We start from the raw sequence: 18,177 nt of genomic DNA, 5'->3' as shown, positions 1-18,177 counted from the left end.
TCTGAATAAGGAGATTTGAATCCTAGCTCTGCCATTTACTTGAAGTTTAGGGTAAGTCAGCTTCTGTCAGTCTCAGATCTCTTGAAAGTAAAAAGAAAAAATAACTTCTATCTCAAAGGTCACATTACTGATGAAATATGTGTATAGAATCTGTGTATAGAAAATGTCCAGTGTAATCAGAGTACAACTCAGATGAATTCTCTCAAATTAGTACTAGTTTCATTTTGCTTTGGCAGATTCTTATTTTACAGTGTGGCTTTAAAAACATTACTTCCCCTTTTGGAGCCTCATTTCACACAGCTACATAATAAAAAGATTCCTTGATGTTCTCTCTCACTGGTTCAGAAAATTTCGAGGGTTCGTGGGAACCCTAGGCCTCACAAGACATTGCTTAACCCTGCTGCTGTTCGTTACTGAGCCTTTTAAAAAGTCAACAGGTAATAACGGGAGATAAATAAAACCTTTGTCACTTACTGCTGCCTCAGTTTTACACAAGTGCTGCCAAAAAGAGTTGCAACAGGAACCTTTGGACAGTAGACCAGTCAAATGGTACATGCTGATAAACGTTTGTTTAAAATGCAGCTTTTTTTTCTTTCCTGGAATTTCTCAGTAATAAACCAACCACATTAACCAACATCCTTTCAGATAGCTGTTTAGAGTAGCTGTTCCCAAATTTCTTACCATCAGACACTCCCTGTGTTCCCCACAGCCTCCCCCAGGAGAGACCCAGGTTTCTGAAGTTTTTTCTGCCAAATAAACTGGTGCATCTGAGAGACAATGCCTGTATTTTTCTTTTACATTAGTCAAACTAATGAGTATAGTCAAAGACTTAGGCTCTTAAGAACTTTCAATCAGCAGGAGTTAGACACACTTTCATACTGAATGGTTATCCTTTCAGTCAAAACCCCCAGCGCCCCCCCCCCCCGAAATCTGTTATTTTAAATAGCCTAAGCAGCCTAATTTGAAGTATATTCACTCATTCATTCTGCAAATATTTAACACCTATTATCTGGCAAATGCAATTCTAGGTGCTGGGGATATATGGATGAACACAATACATCAAGTTTCTTACTCTTACAGAGTTTGCATTTTAATGAAGAGAGACAATAAATAAGAAAATAAAATATATAGATAGAATAAGTTCTAAGGGAAATACAGCAAGAAGGGAGATGGGATATGCAAAGTACAGTGGGGGTACAAGGGTGTTCTTTTCAACTGTGAGATCAGAAAAGGTCTGAGTGAGGAGGTGACAGTGATCCATTGAGATCCCTGGGAGAAGAGGGGCAAGGAAGAACCAGAAGCGAAAGCCTGCCCAGTGCGCTGAGTATCACCTAGAAGGCCAGGGCAGCTGAGACAAAGGGTGGGCCAGGAGACACAGTTAGGAAAACAGTCTGAGTTTGTACTCAGGATTGTCTTTTACTACAAGTGAGAAGGGAGTCACTGGAGCATTCTGAGAAAAGGAGTGGCCTGACCTTCCATTTTAATGGCATCATTCTAACATCTGTGTGAGCCAAAGGGATGTTTCCAGTAGTCCCTTGAAATACTGAGAATAGCACGAGAATGTAGAATGTAGTAAAGACAATCTTAAAATGCAGGGTTTAGGCATTACTCATAAAAGTCAAAAAGCATAAATAACCCAAATAACTGATGAATAGATAAAATGTGATATATCCATACAATGAAATAGTATTCCGCCATAAAAAGGAATAAGGCACTGATATCTGCTACAATGGGCTTCCCAGATGGCTCAGTGGTAAAGAATCCACCTGCCAATGCAGGAGACACAGGAGAGGCAGGTTTGATGCCAGGGTAGGGAAGATCCCCTGGAAGCGGAAATGGCAACCCACTCCAGTATGCTTACCTAGATAATCCCATAGACACAGGAGCCTTGCAGGTACAGTCCATGGGGTCACAGAGGGTCGGACATGACTGAACTGAACATGCATCCCCACATATGCTACGACATGGATAAACCTTGAAGAAATGAAAGAAGTATATGAAATGTTCACAATAGGCAAATCCACAGACAGAAAGTAGATTAGTGATTGCCAAGAGATGGGGAAAGGGGAATGAGGAATGGTTGCTAATGAGTACAGGGTTCTTTCTGGGGTGATAAAAATGTTCTGGATTAGACAGTGATGTTGACTGCACAACCTCTTGAATGTATGAAAAGCCGCTGAATTATACACCTTAAAAGAGTTAAATGTATGGCATGTGAATTATATCTCAATTTAGAAACTAAAGGATTTAGGTTTTGGAAACATGGGGCCAGGCTTTTTCTCTCTGCTCTTTGCCCTGTCATTCAGGTAACACACAGCATTACGTGAATTTAATTCTGTGAAACTGATCAATATAAATGCTCACCAAAATAATTTAACCCATGAGGGTAAGGCCACCCTTCCCTCCTAGCTGTTACACTACTGACCCATCATCATGATTTGACCCATCATCATCATGACTTGCTCTTTTTCCTGAATACCTCTCACATCCACCCTCGACTTTATGTCCCCATCACCATGACCCATATTCACTTCACGTGGATAAATACACCAGCATGGCTGGGGTACCTACCTCTTTCCTTTTCTGGCCTCTAATCTCCAATGTGTTCTTACAGAACAATCCTAAAACATCACTTTTATCACTCCTGTGCCCCTAGTTAAGGATACAAAGTTGCTTTCTTAAATGACAAGATTTCTTATATCAGAGTAGCTATTAGGTTGGTGCAAACATAATTACGGTTTTGGACTGTGAATTTTAAGTCATTATAACTAAGCTCAAACACATCATTATTAACCAAAATAGGAACCATTACAATCAATGCATTTTTGCCAATGAGAAATAAGTTTGTTTATTACTGTAGTGTAAAAATCCATGCTTTGGGAGTCAATGAACTCTTGGAAAGCATTTTCTGCCTCCTGCTAGTTGTGGAAACATTTTCCCTGAAAAACGTTGTTAAGATGCTTGAAGAAGTGGTAGTCAGTTGGCGAGAGGTCAGGTGAATATGGCGGATGAAATAAAACCTCAAAGCTCAATTCATTCAGCTTTTGAAGCAGTTGATTGTGTGACAGGTGGTCCTGCGCTGTTGTGAAGAATTGGGTACTTTCTGTTGACCAATGCCAGCTGCAGGCATTGCAGTTTTCAGTGCATCTCATTGATTTGCTGAGCATACTTCTCAGATGCAATAATTTCACTAGGATTCAGAAAGCTGTAGTAGATCAGACTGGCAGCAGACCCCCAAATAGTGACCATGACCTTTTTTGGTGCAAGTTTGGCTTTGGGAAGTGCTTTGGAGCTTCTTCTGCAACTCAGCTTGTTGTATAAAATCCACTTTCCATTACACGTCACAATCCAATTGAGAAATGGCTTGTCATTGTTGCATAGACTAAGAGAAGATGACACTTCAAAATAACAACTTTTTGATTTCCAGTCAGCTCACAAGGCACCCACTTATCAAGCTTTTTCACCTTTCCAATTTGCTTCAAATGTCGAATGATGGAAGAATAGCTGACATTGTATTCTTTGGCAACTTTTCAATTGTAAGAGGATCAGCTTCGATGATGGCTCTCAGCTGGTTGTTATCAACTTCTGATGGCCAGCCACTGAACTCATTATCTTCAAGGCTCTCATCTCCTTTGCAAAACTTCTTGAACCACCACTACATTGTATGTTCATTAGCAGTTCCTGGGCCAAATGGCTGTTGATGTTGCAAATTGCCTCTGCTGCTTTACAACCCATTTTGAACTCAAACAAGAAAACTGCTGGAATTTGCTTTTTGTCTAACATTATTTCTCTAGTCTAAAATAAATATAAACAGTAAGCAATAAGCCATTAGAAAAAATGAAAAGCAAGAAATGTGCATTAAAATGATGTATAACATAACCACATTTATTTAGAATATATTCCAATATCAAATGGCAAATTTCAACAATGCAAAAACCACAATTACTTTTGCACCAACCTAATATTTTCTAAAAAATATTCATCATTTAAAAAAAAAAAACGATTCATCATTTTACTATGATTTTGTGTTGCTTCTGCCTTAGAGTTGGAGTTTAGATGCTCAAATGTTAAAAGATGCGTTGTTGATTTACATGGAAAATGGAACACAGTATTGAAAATCAGCTAGTCTGGAAAATTCAGGAAGAACGGTCAATATACCAACAGCTTATCAGATCAAGTTAACAAGCCGATTCCTGGCGTTACTCATTCTGCAGTATCTAGTTCCTTTCCCTGTTGCTCCTCCTCCATTCTTTCTGAGAGGAAGGCTTTCTTCTTCGACCCATGTCTCTAAATCTTGCCTTCTCTTTAAGACCCAGCCCTGGTTCCTGCTCTTCTCTGAAGTTTTCAGGCTAGCCAGTGGTCCTTCCTTTTGGCTGCTCTTTGGGATCCTTTTGGCATTTCTTGTTGTCTGGAGTACAGCCTGGGCATCACCCCACACCTTCTACAGTGTAGCCAAAGTTAAGGACCATTACAAAGACACATTCTCATCCTTGAATAAATAGGAATAAACAAGACAGACAAAGCCTTAGCTCCCAAAGACCCTAAATTCCAGTGGAAAAAATTAGCAATAAGCATATTAAAAAAGAAAGATAATTTAGAAAGTGATAAATAAAATAGATAAAAGCATACAAGTAATAATGAGTTGCTAAGAAAGTGTAAGAGGCAACTTAAGACATTATGAGGGTTCTATTATGTGGAATCTAAAACAGATAAACTCAGGACCTCCCCTCACCACCACTGGTGGGCCAGTGGTTAAGAATCCATTCTTCCACTGCAAGGAGCATGGGTTCGATCCCTGGTTGGGGAAGTAAGATCCCATGTGTTGCACCGTGTGGAAAAAAAAAAAAAAAAAAGTCAAACTCGCAAAAGCAGAGTAGAATTGTGGTCACTGGGGTTAGGAAGCAAGGAAGGGATATGAGCAGGTGATGGTCAAATGGTACAAAATCTCAGTTATGCAAAATAAATTCTGGAGATCTACTACACAGCACGGTGTCTAGCCAACAGTATTGTATACTCAAAATTCACTAAGTATAGATCTTATGTTCAGTGTTTTCACCACACACTAATAATGGGGGGAAATCTTTGGGTGGTGATGGGTCTGTCTATGACCTTGACACTGATGATGGTTTCATGGGTATGTACTTATTCCCAAACTCATACAGTTATATACATTAAATAAGCATAGCTTTTTAATGTCTCAGTCATACCTCAATAAAGTGTTTTTTAAAATATACTTTTAGTGACATTTAACTAAGACCTGAATGACAAGAAGGAGCCTAGATATGAAGAAGGAGCATTTGAGACAGGGAAAACAACAAGGTGAGGTCATTTGAGTAACAGAAAGGAGGGCAATGAACGAAGGGAAGTGTGGAACAATACAAAATTGAAAAGGAAGTCAGAAGATGTAGGGACTTGGGAGCCATAGTGAAACTCTGGTTTTTATTTTAGTTGAGATGAGAAGCTATGGTAGATTTGCCTGCAAAGATGATCACTATAATCCTTGCAACCCAATATGGATGTCTCATTGCAATGTGATTTCGAGGCTCTTTCCATCAGGGGGTGAAATCTATCATCCCTCTCCTTGAACAGGGGATGGCTCTGGAGCCAAAAAATGTGGGACAAGTGACGCTGTGAGGCATCTGAGACTTGGCCTCAAGAGGCCCCTACTGCTTCCATTCTCTCCTTCTTATACTGTAAGAAGGGCATTGTACCTATTATAGCTATAATGTCTATCATGTAATGAAGCTGGGTCTAGCCAGTCAGAGGATGTGAGGCCATGTGGTAGAGAACCAGGGCACTATAGCCGACAGCTAGCACCACAGCCAGCAAAGCCATCTGGGTCATCCGAACCAAGTCCAGCACAAGATGAGCAGTCACAAGGGTGACCCCAGGGGAGACCAGGAGAAGAACCACCTGCTGAAATAGCCAACCCAGAGAGGTGTGAGCCTGAACACAGTTTTGTGTCTCAAAGACATAAAGTCAGTGGTGATTTCCCTGAAGTGATAGACAAGTAATACAGAAATCTCTGGGGTTTTAAATAGGAGTAAAATAACATTTGCATATTTTAAATACCAGTTTCATCCTTAAAACAGTAATGAATCCATCCATAAAAGCTATGGTCTTCGATCTCTCTAAAAAAGATAAAATATTATGGCCTTCATCAGAGAGAGTGCAGCTCACAGGGATATGCTGGACAACCGGTGCCTTAAATCTTTCTCTACAAAAAATGAAATCTTATCCTCAAGCATATTAAAACCGTGTGAAACCACAAACACTAGACCAAAAAGAGCCAAAAGTTATTTGACTCTTTACCCCATTTCAGACAAAAATAGAGTGAGAGAAATTCTGATGAAAACCAGGATCACATTTTAAACCAAAACTCATTATGAAATGTGTTCCTAAAGAAGATTAAAAAGGAACTATCTGCAAACCTCAAACCATGGAATTTCCATTTTATGTTATGTTGAAATAATCAAGAAAGCATTACATCATTCTTAAAAATGTGATAGACTGAAAGATGATCTTTGAACATGAATCCTTGGGAACAACTTTAAAACAATCAGCACTATCAAAATATGAAAAGCTATTTTGTGGGAAAAAAAATTCTGTAATTAGTAAAAGCCAAGATGCTTGCTCTTGCTGTGCGTAATTGTTTGATCTGCAGAGAAATGGAATTCACTTTGGTTATATAAATAGCATTATTTCTTAATGGTTCTTTAAGTGATAATATTTAACCAGGCTTTATGGCTATTTATTCACAGTACTTCATAGTATTTTCCATTAATTCACAGTTACATTCCAATCAAGGATGTCAACATTATCTTTCTGGGGTGTTTCTCATCACCCTTTAGTACACATCATGGTCAAACATCATGTAGCTTCAAACTACATGCAAGTATTTTCAAAATGAGTTTATCTATTTAATGTCAATATTTTATAATCACTACTAGGAACAGTGTGAAAAGATGATAAATAAATTGGAGACGTTCCTGCCTACCTGACTGCCCCACCACTACAAGCCAAGCTCCCCAGTGGATCTATTAAACAGTAGAGAAAGAAGAAAGGGGGTATGGGAAAGGATTAGGACGAAGACTCCAAATGAAGGAAGGTGATGGGAACTATGATAGAAAATGAAGTTCCACAAAGAAAAAAGAAAATGGGACTATGAGAAGGCCAGGCGCCTAAGCTAGAGAATCAGTCTTCCACAAAGAGCATCTCAGACAGTGACTACAATTTACTAGATTTCCTTCAATTTAGTACTGGTAGTTCTAGTCAAATCTTATTTTATTTTATTTTGGCCATGCTGTGTGTCTTGTGGGATCTTAGTTCCCCGACCAGGGATCCAACTAGTGCCCCCTGGTAGTGCAAGCCCAGTGTCCTGACCACTGGACTGCCAGGGAATTCCCAATCTTAGACTCTTTTGGATCATGGGAACCTTTGAGACTATGACAGCAGCTGTAGAAGATTACTGATAAGTCTTCTCTCCAGATGACTTTTGGGGAGAAGTTACAACTTACCATCTGGTTCATATTTTCTTGGGTGTTTGTAGACCTCATATTGAGAAGTCTGCAGGTCTCCACAGACTTGCACAACCACGACCCACAGCAAGAGTGGCTTTAACCCGCTTCAGGGGGCTTCCCTGGTGGCTCAGGTGGTAAAGAATCCGCCTGCAATGCAGGAGACCCCGGTTCCAGTCCTGGGTCGGGAAATTCCCCTGGAAAAGGAAATAGCGACCCACTCCAGTATTCCTGGGCTTCCCTGGTGTCTCAGACCGTCAAGAATCCGCCTGCAGTGCAGGGGACCTGGGTTCGATCCCTGGTTGGGAAGAGCACCTGGAGGAGGGCATGGCGACCCACTCCAGTACTCTGGCCTGGAGAACCCCATGGACGGATGAGCCTGCCGGGCTGCCGTCCACGCGGTCGCAGAGTCAGGACTGAGTGAGTAAGCACACAACCGGCTTCGGGATCTGTCTTCGCTCCTCCTTTTCCTGTGAGACTGTCTCTGCACGAAATTTGTGGCGGAGTTAACTTCATCAACACACGTTCCCCTTCTTCGCCTCGTTTCCATACGGCAGGTTAGTTCTGCTGGGCCACAAGCCTGACTGAAACGTGTCTCCATCCAGCCTCACCCGATAAAGCTGAGGAAAGGAAGAGAAGCAGATCCACCTGGCAGCTTACCCGGATCCTACAGAGGTCATCGTACGGCTGGCCGAAAGGGTCAAAAGTCTCTCACATCCGTGGTATGTCTGAGTAATTTGACTTCAACTTTACTTCAGCATCCAGACATTATAATCAGGCAGGAGAAGGTTACCTCAACTCGTCAGGATCCCAAGATGGCCCCGCCCACGCCGCAAATCACACCTCAGTCAGCACTTGACAGGATACGCCTGACGGGGAAACCTAACCCCAGTCAATCCTCCGACTCAGCGTTGGTGAGCTCACCTCATTCTGGAAAACAGGGCCTGCACGCCTTCTTAGCACATCCTCGACCTCCTAGCCAAGCACACCCAGCTTCTGAGTTGTCCCTGCTAACATTTTGTCAAATTTTCTCTTGCCCAGAATCGCTTGGAAGACTGCTTCACGGCTAGTGAGCATCGAACTACCCCTCCCTACCGCCCCTCAGCCACGGCTTGTTTCCCTTAAATAAAGGACACCAGAGTCGTTACGAAGTTGTGTTAATTTTGTCGTTAAACAAAACGAGAGAGAGAGAGAAGGGAGAGGGGAAGGGAGGAAAGGGGGAAAAGGAAGAAAAAGGGGTTACTTTGTGTTGTTTCTGTTCCTGTGTTGGAAGAGCTTTCCAGCCCCGGAGTCGTAGTCACCTCCCAGACTCAAGATTCTATCTAGCCCTATCTGCTTCTCTGAACATTTCTTCCTTTAAAAAAAAGAAATAAAAACTTATTTTTGCATCACTCACGCAGTAACGTTTCTTCTCTTTTAGATTAAGGTTTGTTCTACTCCCTGCAATGTTGGGTTTCCTCCAATTACCTTCCTCCCTATCAGTGTTGACCTCTGTCTTTAGTATCGGGAACTTTCCTGAACTCTCAGCAGTCTTTGGCTGTCTATTCAGATGTAAGAGGAAGACAGTAAAAAGTCCAGGCTTTGTTGAATACACTCCATCAGGCTTTTATCCTCACTACTACATTAAAACGATTCTTATCAAGGTCACCAGTGACCTCCATGCCGCCGGTTCCAATGGCCCATTCTCAGCCCTCTTACTTCATTTAACAGCAGCTTTGATGCAACTAATTGTGCCCTGACCCTAAGCTAACAATCATCCCTCCTCCAAGCCATTCTTTCTTCACCTAGCAGCAGGGTGCCATCCTCTCTGGGTCCCCTTCTCTAGCCCGCTCCCTCACTTTTGCATATCCTCTGCCATCTCCTCCTCATCTCCTGACATCTCTCTCTGTTGGAGTGCTCCCAGGGCTCAATCACGTGCAAGTCTTGATGATCTCATCTGGGTCTCGTGGCTTTAACTACCTTCAGTGTGATATGACAATGATTCATGAATGTACAGCTCCAGCTCTGACCTCTGCTCTGAATCCCAGACTGCCTTCCACTGCCCACTGGTATTGCTACTCAGCAATCAATAGGCAAATAAAATTTCCAAGTCAAACATATCCAAAATTTTTGATCCTGGATTTCTCCCCCTACCAAGTCTGATCCTCCCCAGTCTTCTGCTTCTCAGCAAATGTTCTGTCTTCCTTCGAAACACATCTAGAACCTGATCACTTTAAAAGACTTGGTGTTCTTTAAACATGCCAGGTGTATTCCCACTTCATGCACGGCCTTTGTACTTGCTTTTTCTTATTCCTGGAACCCTTGGCCCAAATAGGCTCCTGACTTGCTGCCTCACTGCCTTTAGGTCTCTGCTGAAAGTTCACTGCCAACCCCCTCACCCCCTGTCCGCTTACCCTGATCTATGTTTGTCTTTTAGCACTGATCACCCTCTCACATGCCATATACTGAATTTAATTATCAACCTGCTTACTGGCCGTGTCTGCCCTCTAGAATGTAAGCTCTATAAGAGCAGAGACTTGTTTTGTTCGTTTATTTTCTATTCCCAGTGCCTAGACCATTATAGATGCTCAATAATTGAAATGCTCATTATAGATGATAAATAACTGTAGATTGAATGAATGAATGTTTATTCCCATTGGGAGGGCATGGTGAGTGGTCTCCACAGGAAAGGATTGGGCAGGGGTCTACTTATTTTGATGGGGAAACCCCAAAATGTCAATGACTGTAAGCCTTTCTCTTAGAAAGTGAGTTCCCACCCCTCACACTGTAAATTCTTAGGTCTCCTGCCTAGAGGGTATGAGTTTGAGGACCAGCATTTTGGAAACTTGTGCATGAATGTGGCTGGAAGTTTTCAGTGTTTAGAATGGAAACTTTTAATTAAACCCCTGTGTTTAATGAGGTTCATTCATTCATTTATTCACTTATTCAACAAATATTTACCAAGTGACTGTTAAATGCCAGACACAGTTTTAGGTACTTGAGATTCATCAGTGACCAAAACAGACTGAAGTCTCTACCTTTTAGAATTTATATGCAGCTATGACAAGTGTTCTTGAATGCAGAGATTTCCTGTCCCATTGTGCACTAGGTGTGGGGAGGGGCATTTTAGTGGGTGAGCTCTGCAGTTAAGGCTACTCCTTACATGCACGTTCCCTAGGATTGCTACATCAGACATTTCTAACCTTCAACCAGCCCTGAGTTTTCAGCTCCCGTCCTCTAAAGCCAGTCTACCCACTCACTCTGTTCTCCAGAGGGACCTGTCCCTCGTACCGCCAACGTCTCAGCTTCCCCTCATTTGGTAACACAAAACAGCTTCCTTCTTTTTTGACTTGGTTCTGCCTAAGTCAGTTAAAGCTGACGTGAAGTGAATAGGGAGTGAAATCCCTATTTCACTCCCCAAATGTGGTTGTCTCTTCCTTTTTCTTTGTCCTGGAAAATTTATATGCTCTTTTATTCCTTTATTATAATGTTAGGAAGTAGACTTACATTTAACCTGCCATGTTTGACCAATCAACCTGAAAATCTCCTCCAGCATAATCATCCTTAAATGCATCAGATTTTGAAGAATATGTCTATTGAGCCTCTATTCTGTGCAGGGCATGTACTGAGCATCTGGGCACTGTTTGTGTTTCCATATCTTGGATGCCTGAGAGAAATTCAATCTTCTGGCAACCCCCTGCAACTCCCCAACAACAACACCACACACACACACACACACACACACACAGAGCAAGCATTGGGTTCAACCTTCCTATCAGGGTAACCAGGGAAAATTGGGAAAATAGAGGGGCCCCATTTTCCCTAGGGGTTTTCTTCCATCTCACTCCAGTTCAGTGGTTGGTGAGAAGAGAGATCTCACCTGTCCATCTGGTTTTTCACCTGGCCTTGGACTGGGATCTGGATCAAACGACCAGAGCTTATTCCATCAGTCTGCTCACACCTTCCTGAAATTACTGGGATGTTCTCCTGACTTTAAGAAATACCCTTGTCTGGAATTACTGCAGCCAGGAGAACAGGTGGAGACCAGATTAAACATCAAGAATTAAGATTAATATTTAGTTAAAATTAATATGATATTGTAAATCAATATACTTCAACTTTTAAAAAAAGAATTAAGATGAAAATATGGCCATTAGATTTCTTGAGTATAAGTTCTGCTCTGAAACACCATTTATATTTTAATAAATAGTTAAATACTTGGGAATAAATAGTTGAAATGTCCTCATTGAGTGGCCATGAGAACTAAATCAGATCATATATGGAAAGGGCCTAGCATAAGGTCCAGGATCCAGTGAGAAATGAAATTTAAAGAAAATTTCAGCTTCCTTAGCTCTTCAAATTGGTCCGCATGGCTGTTAAGGCCAGGTTTGAATCAGACCAAAATCTATTGTACTCTAGTGGCTTTTGATTCTAATAAAGATATCAATTTTGGTTTCTCCTGGAAAGGGCCAAAATAGCTCTTCCACACAAGATTTGCTCCCTACAACTTAGCTTCAATCTCCCAGAATACCGTGTAGCACAGTCACGGCATTTTTGGCATTTTTGGGGTTTGGAGAATCTTTCAATGTGCCAAGTGAGAGTTCACAAGACCTCTGCCTAGTAGAGTTGAGTAACAGAAGCAACTAGTGCTCTCTCAATAATTCACATGCTCTCCTTTATTCTCCACCCAAACTAGGAGCAGAAATAACACTGCATTTCCAGGTAAGGCAGTGAAAAGCCAGCGTGCCTCCTTCTCCCTCCCCATGTCTTTTTTCAGGGTGATATCAAATCTTATAAAGAAGTGTGGTATATACATACAATGGAATACTACTTAACCACAAAAAGGAGTGAAATATTGTCATGTGCAGCGCCAGGGACAGATTAGAGATTCCCATACTAAGTGAGGTAAGTCACAGTGAGAAAGACAAACATATGATATCACATATATGTGGAATCTAAAAAATTATGCAAATCAATCTACATACAAAAAAACAGACTCGGACATAGAAAATAAACTTACAGTTACCAAAGGGGGGCAGGGCGAAGGGGTGGATGAATTAAGAGTATGTGTTAAGAGATACACATAACCTTATGTAAAATAAACAACAAGGGTTCTTGCATATGGAACAATATTCAATATCTTATAATAACCTATAATTGTTTTCAGCTTTCTTAAAGCTGAGCACTGAAGAATTGATGCTTTTGAACTGTGGTGTTAGAGAAGACTTTTGAGAGTCCCTTGGACTACAAAGAGATCCAACCAGTCCATCCTAAAGAAAATCAGTCCTGGCTATTCATTGAGAGGACTGATGCTGAAGCTGAAACTCCAATACTTTGGCCACCTGATGTGAAGAACTGACTCCTTAGAAAAGAGTCTGATGCTGGAAAAGGTTGAAGACGTGAAAAAAGGGGACAACAGAGGATGAGATGGTTGGATGGCATCACCAACTCGATGGACATGAGTTTGAGCAAGCTCCGGGAGTTGGTGATGGACAGAGAAGCCTGGTGTGCTGCAGTCCATGGGGCTGGAAAGAGTAGGACACCACTAAGCGACTGAACTGAACTGAACCTATAATGGAAAAGAATCTGGAAAAGTATATTTTAAAAATTGCTTATATGTTCCAAATTGTGAACTACAAAATGGCAAGTGGAGAAAAAATAAATCCTGGGTGCCTGACTGACTGTTTGGAATAAGCCTCCAGTTCACCCAATCCAACCCACACTCAGATAGTAACACAAGAGAGAAATAAACATTTGCTGATATTTGAGGTTTAATTTAATACCATAATAACCTTAGGGAAATAAATTAGTTCTAGAGAACTTGTAAAGATAAAATTAAAAGGGACTTCAGCATCCATTAATGGCAGACTAGGTAGTTCAGACCAACTCCACACTAGAAAAGACAACAAAAAATGTTTTTAATGTCTGCTCAAAAGCATTGTGGAACCATCATGGCAGTGAAAAATCACCTGGCCACCATCTGGCCATCTGGGAGAAGATGCAAGTCCAGAGAAGTAAGCCTGACATTTGAGGCCACTTTTCTCCTGGGAGCATTTGCTAATTATAACAAAGCTAGTATTTGATATCTGAGTAGTTTGGTAGCCTGGTATAGACATAAAAGGTGGATGCTGGGGAAAACACAGCAGTGTGGGATGGGACCCTGAAGTACTGCATTTCAGGAACAAGAGTGAATTGAAAGAAAAAGAGCCTCCACACTGCTGATAGCCCAACGTCAGATCATCTGGGTGGCCCAGAATATCTCAGGTCTTTCAACTGGATTAAAGACAGTCCAGATTGCTAACGCCTTCAGGCTCTTGAAAGAAGCAAATGGAAATCCTTTCTGGAGACAAAGGAAGCAAACAAACAAAAAAAAAACCACACACACATTATTTTAAGTCTAAAATAAACCAACATTTTTTCTAAAAAATTCTACAAGCCATTTTCAAATATAATTTTGGATACGAGCAAAGAAAACGAAGCACAGACTGAGATAAGATACTGTGAACAAGAGTCAGCAAAACCAGTAGAAAATAGACACAGAATTACATGGTCCCCAGAAGTGACACTGATCAGACTTTAAAATAATTAGCTCCTTGAGTTCCAGGAAATAAAATACAGTGTTGAAAATTTCAGCAGAGAACTGGAAATATTTTATTTAAGGACATAGCAGAATTGAAAAAGAACTACTAAATGTTCAAAAATTGAAAATGCAATAACTGAAATTAAGAACACAATGAGTGGAGTTTTACCAGACTGAACCTTGTAGAGAGAGAAATAAAAGAACTTAAAAATAAGTCAGAAGATACCCAGAATAACACAGATAGAGGCAAAAAGCCTGGAAAATGCAGAAGTGATGGTCAGAGTGCTACCCACAGACCAGCATCCATTCTGGATTCTCAGAAAGCGCCTACAGAAAAAAGGGGCCAAAAGCAGTATAGTAAGAGAGAATGGCTGAAAATTTTCCAAAAGTGATGTAAGACATTGAGCTCCAGATTGAAAATAAAATTAAGTGGACTTGGCAGGGAAGAGAGAAAAGGCTACTTTTTTAAAAGTCAAAGATGACTCAAAGATTTAGCTCCAGTGAAAGGGTGATGTAATTAACTGAGATAAGAAACAGGGAGGCAGGAAAAGGTTTGTTGAGCTCAGAAGGAATCAGTGTGAAATAGAAATAGTAGATTCCAATTTTTACTTTGAATTTAACACCCAGACAGGGATAATAAATGTGTCATTATTTCTTAAACAAGTCCTACTTTTCTTGTTATGCTCATGTTCCAAAACTTTCATTGTTTAAAAAGGACCAGTCAAACTTTCTTGTCTCAAGAATCTAGCACCTCAGGTCGCCTTCTCTTCTTGCTAGAATCCATAGTTTGCCTCTAAGAATTGACCTGCAAATGAATATTTGCAGCAAAATGTACAGTAACTTGCAAACCATTCAATACATTTGCCTGATGTTCCGATATAATTATTTGTTCATTGCAACCTTCACTAAACCCATCACAACAAAATAATGTGTTGTCTAGTTTTTAACACCATGACTTAGGACCCCATTTTTTAAATACTGTAAGGACAAGTGACAGGTGCCCTAAAGGCTTTGATTTATCAAAGTAATTTATCAAATTTCTACATATGCTGCTGACTTCAAATGTTGGAGTAAGTACAACTTTGTGTCACAATCTGCAATATTGCCTTAAGGATTACCGTGAGTTCTTAAAATAGTTATTGACGTCATTAACAGAAGAAAAAAAGAAAACACTGGCTACCATAAATTTCTCTCTCTCTTTTTTTACTTAGAAAATGGCACGACTTTCACAATAAATCCTGTCAAGAGTGAAAATGAAACAGCATGCTTTCTTCTCAATCCAAAAAGATGATAATCTTGACGATAAGTAATGTTTATTGAGCACTTTCTATGTGCCAGGAACTGTTCTAAGTTACATAGTTTCACTCATTAAATAGATTTAAATACATACAATAACATAAATGATATACCAATGACATAAATAATACTATTTGATAGACAGTCAGGCATTTTCCCCCCAAAAGTATTCTTTTTATAAAATACACTACAATTCTGCTGATACAGTTAGGGACCAGAAATAAATATATATATATATATATGGGAGAAATTAGGAAAAAAATCTTACAATAACAAACTAGAAGTAAATCTACTATTTTTTCTACAATACTGTATTTTTCTTCTGAAAGTAGAATTAAAATTTTCAAAAACAATAAAAAGGAAAATAATTTTATTTTCAAGCAACATTTTACATGCCAACATTGTTTTCAAATATCATTAAAATTTAAAATATATTTAGACAGTATCCATGTTATTGCCTTATGCAAAGTTAAGTTTTTCAACACTAACTATGGATCTGGTTGTCCCAGATGTCTACGTTCTAATATTTCACTGTTAAACTACTGCTATGTTATTGTGGTTTCCCTGAATATCATTCTGAGTAAGGTCATTAGGAATACTTCGATCATAATTTTGTATAATTGATCAAGCTTCCTAGTATCACCAGCCGTAATGGCTAAAGACACACATTTTTTTTTTTAAATAGAGGACTCTTCTAAGAGAATTTTACCTAATAAAATTCATAAACCAACTTCTTAAATTACTAAATGCCTTAAAGATTTACAAGTAATTTGGGACATTATTTAACCACATTCTTGACATTATGATGGGTTTAAATTATATTTTTTAGGTCACACTACACAGTTTGTAGGATCCTACTTCCCTGCAGTGGAATGGCAGAGTCCTAGCCACAGGATGCCAGGGAATTCCCCAAAGGGGTGAAATTTAGTTTACCTCTTCTCAGCCATTCTGACCATCAGATTCCTGGAACTTTGCTATTTTGCTTAGTTTTTCATTTTTCCTTTTCTTTTTTTTAAACCTATTTGAATCTCTCATATAGTCTGTGACTCTTGTTATTTAAAAAAATATATAAGAAAAGTACGAATTCATGTTATGAGCTTCCCTGGTGGCTCAGATGGTAAAGAGTCTGCCTGCAATGCAGGAGACCTGGGTTTGATCCCTGGGTAGGGAAGACCCCCCTGGAGAAGGAAATGGCAAACCCACTCCAGTATTCTTGCCTGGAAAATCCCATGGACTGGAGTTGCCTGGTAGGCTACAGTCCATGGGGTCATAAAGAGCTGGACATGACCAAGCAACTTTAACATTCATATGAATTCACAGACTCATTTGGCTCTCAGTTTACCTAGGACCCTAACGATCTTTGAATCCAGTCCCCCATATGATGTTTGAATGTTCTCTGCCGCATCAACCCAAATGTTTTCCATCCTCCATGCCTGCCAAAATAGGGAATTATCCACATGACAACGCACTCCATTTACAGTTTTCAGTATTAAAAATATCTCTTCTAACCTGAAGCAAAACCTTCTTCTCCAAAACTGACATGTGTTTTGGACTCCACCGATCTCAACACTTGGAGTAGGAAATGGCAACCCACTCCAGTATTCTTCTCTGGAAATCCCATGAACAGAGGAGCCTGAAGGGCTGAAGTCCATGGGGTTGCAAAGTCGGACAAGGCTGAGCACACATGCATGCACGCAATCTCAGCACTGCTTTTGGCAGGATGACCCTGGGCAAGTCCATCTTTTGTTGCTTTCTTTTCCTCATTGTAAAATAGGGATAAAAAATGTATGTCATGGGGTGTGGAGATTAAATGAGAATGTAATAAAGCATCTGGCACAATACAGGGCCTTTGAAAGCAGTGGCCTTTATGAGGAATAGGAAACCCACCTCTACATGGCTACTCTCAGAAATGTAGTAGCAGCTATTTTTTTCCTCTCCTCCAGGCCAAATATCCCCATTTCCTTCCATTTTTCTTTGAAAAACATGACATTTTGTCTCTTATTCTTCCAATCATTCCTTCCCGAATAGTTTTTTCTTTGAGAGAAGAATCAACTGCCAATCAAAAAACTTGCAGCCATACATTTTATGAACTTGGAGCAAGTTGTTTCCCTACTGCTGAGTAAATCTCTCCCTGCTCCCCCACATGCAACGTCCCTAGAGTTAACCCCCTGGCAAGCCAGCCTGTGGAGAAGACAATGGGTGTGGATACTTCCTGGTTCTAAAGTGAGGAGGAGCCGGAAGCGCCCCTCAGACATTAGGATGCCTCTGAGAAGCTTTCCCCTTCATTCTGGTAGGATGTCAGCTCTTCCTCGTTGACGGTCACTCCTCTCTGTCCTCTCCATTTCTTCCTCTGGACTTCACACTTCTGGGTGGTGGCTCCATATGACATCTTCTTTCTGGGACTTGCAAAACTCTCATGGTTGAGTTCTGTCTCCTCAGCTAATTCATCCTGGTCAATGATTCCACACTTCTCCTCAGAAAGGTTCTCGGGGTCTGCCCACTCCTGCTTCTCCCCAGAAGCAAAGACCCCATAGAAGATGACGCCACTGTAGTGCACCAAGGCAGCTATGAGGAACACATTCTGCCACTCCTCACGGGTCTGAACAAGGAAACGGTACCAGTTAACATTTTAACCAAAAACAGAAATTAACAGTATCTTCTGGAGTCCCCCACTGGGACAAAGGCACTTAGTCACCCCAAAGCAATGCTGTGCTTCTTGGGAAGACATGTGGTAGATGCATGCCCAGGACCCAAATGGAATTTGAGTATTTAAAAAAATCAAAGTTAAGACTACAGTGAATATGC

General features: G+C 40.5%; 1 protein-coding gene across 2 annotated transcripts in view; it reads right to left on the bottom strand.

Annotated features, from left to right (window-relative positions):
* Positions 1-17,476: 17,476 nt before the first annotated feature.
* SLC17A8 (solute carrier family 17 member 8) overlaps positions 17,477-18,177 on the bottom strand; it is a 38,357-nt gene continuing 37,656 nt past the window's right edge. For both annotated transcript variants that reach the window (XM_043440841.1, XM_043440842.1), the window contains one exon: positions 17,477-17,971. In XM_043440841.1, the coding sequence (XP_043296776.1) occupies positions 17,627-17,971 (345 nt within the window). In that variant the 3' untranslated portion in view covers positions 17,477-17,626. The remainder of the gene's footprint in view (positions 17,972-18,177) is intronic.

The sequence above is a fragment of the Cervus canadensis genome, chromosome 21 (assembly GCF_019320065.1).
Source record: "Cervus canadensis isolate Bull #8, Minnesota chromosome 21, ASM1932006v1, whole genome shotgun sequence".
In the NCBI taxonomy this organism is placed as follows: domain Eukaryota; kingdom Metazoa; phylum Chordata; class Mammalia; order Artiodactyla; family Cervidae; genus Cervus; species Cervus canadensis.
This window is presented reverse-complemented; position numbering and strand designations above follow the sequence as displayed.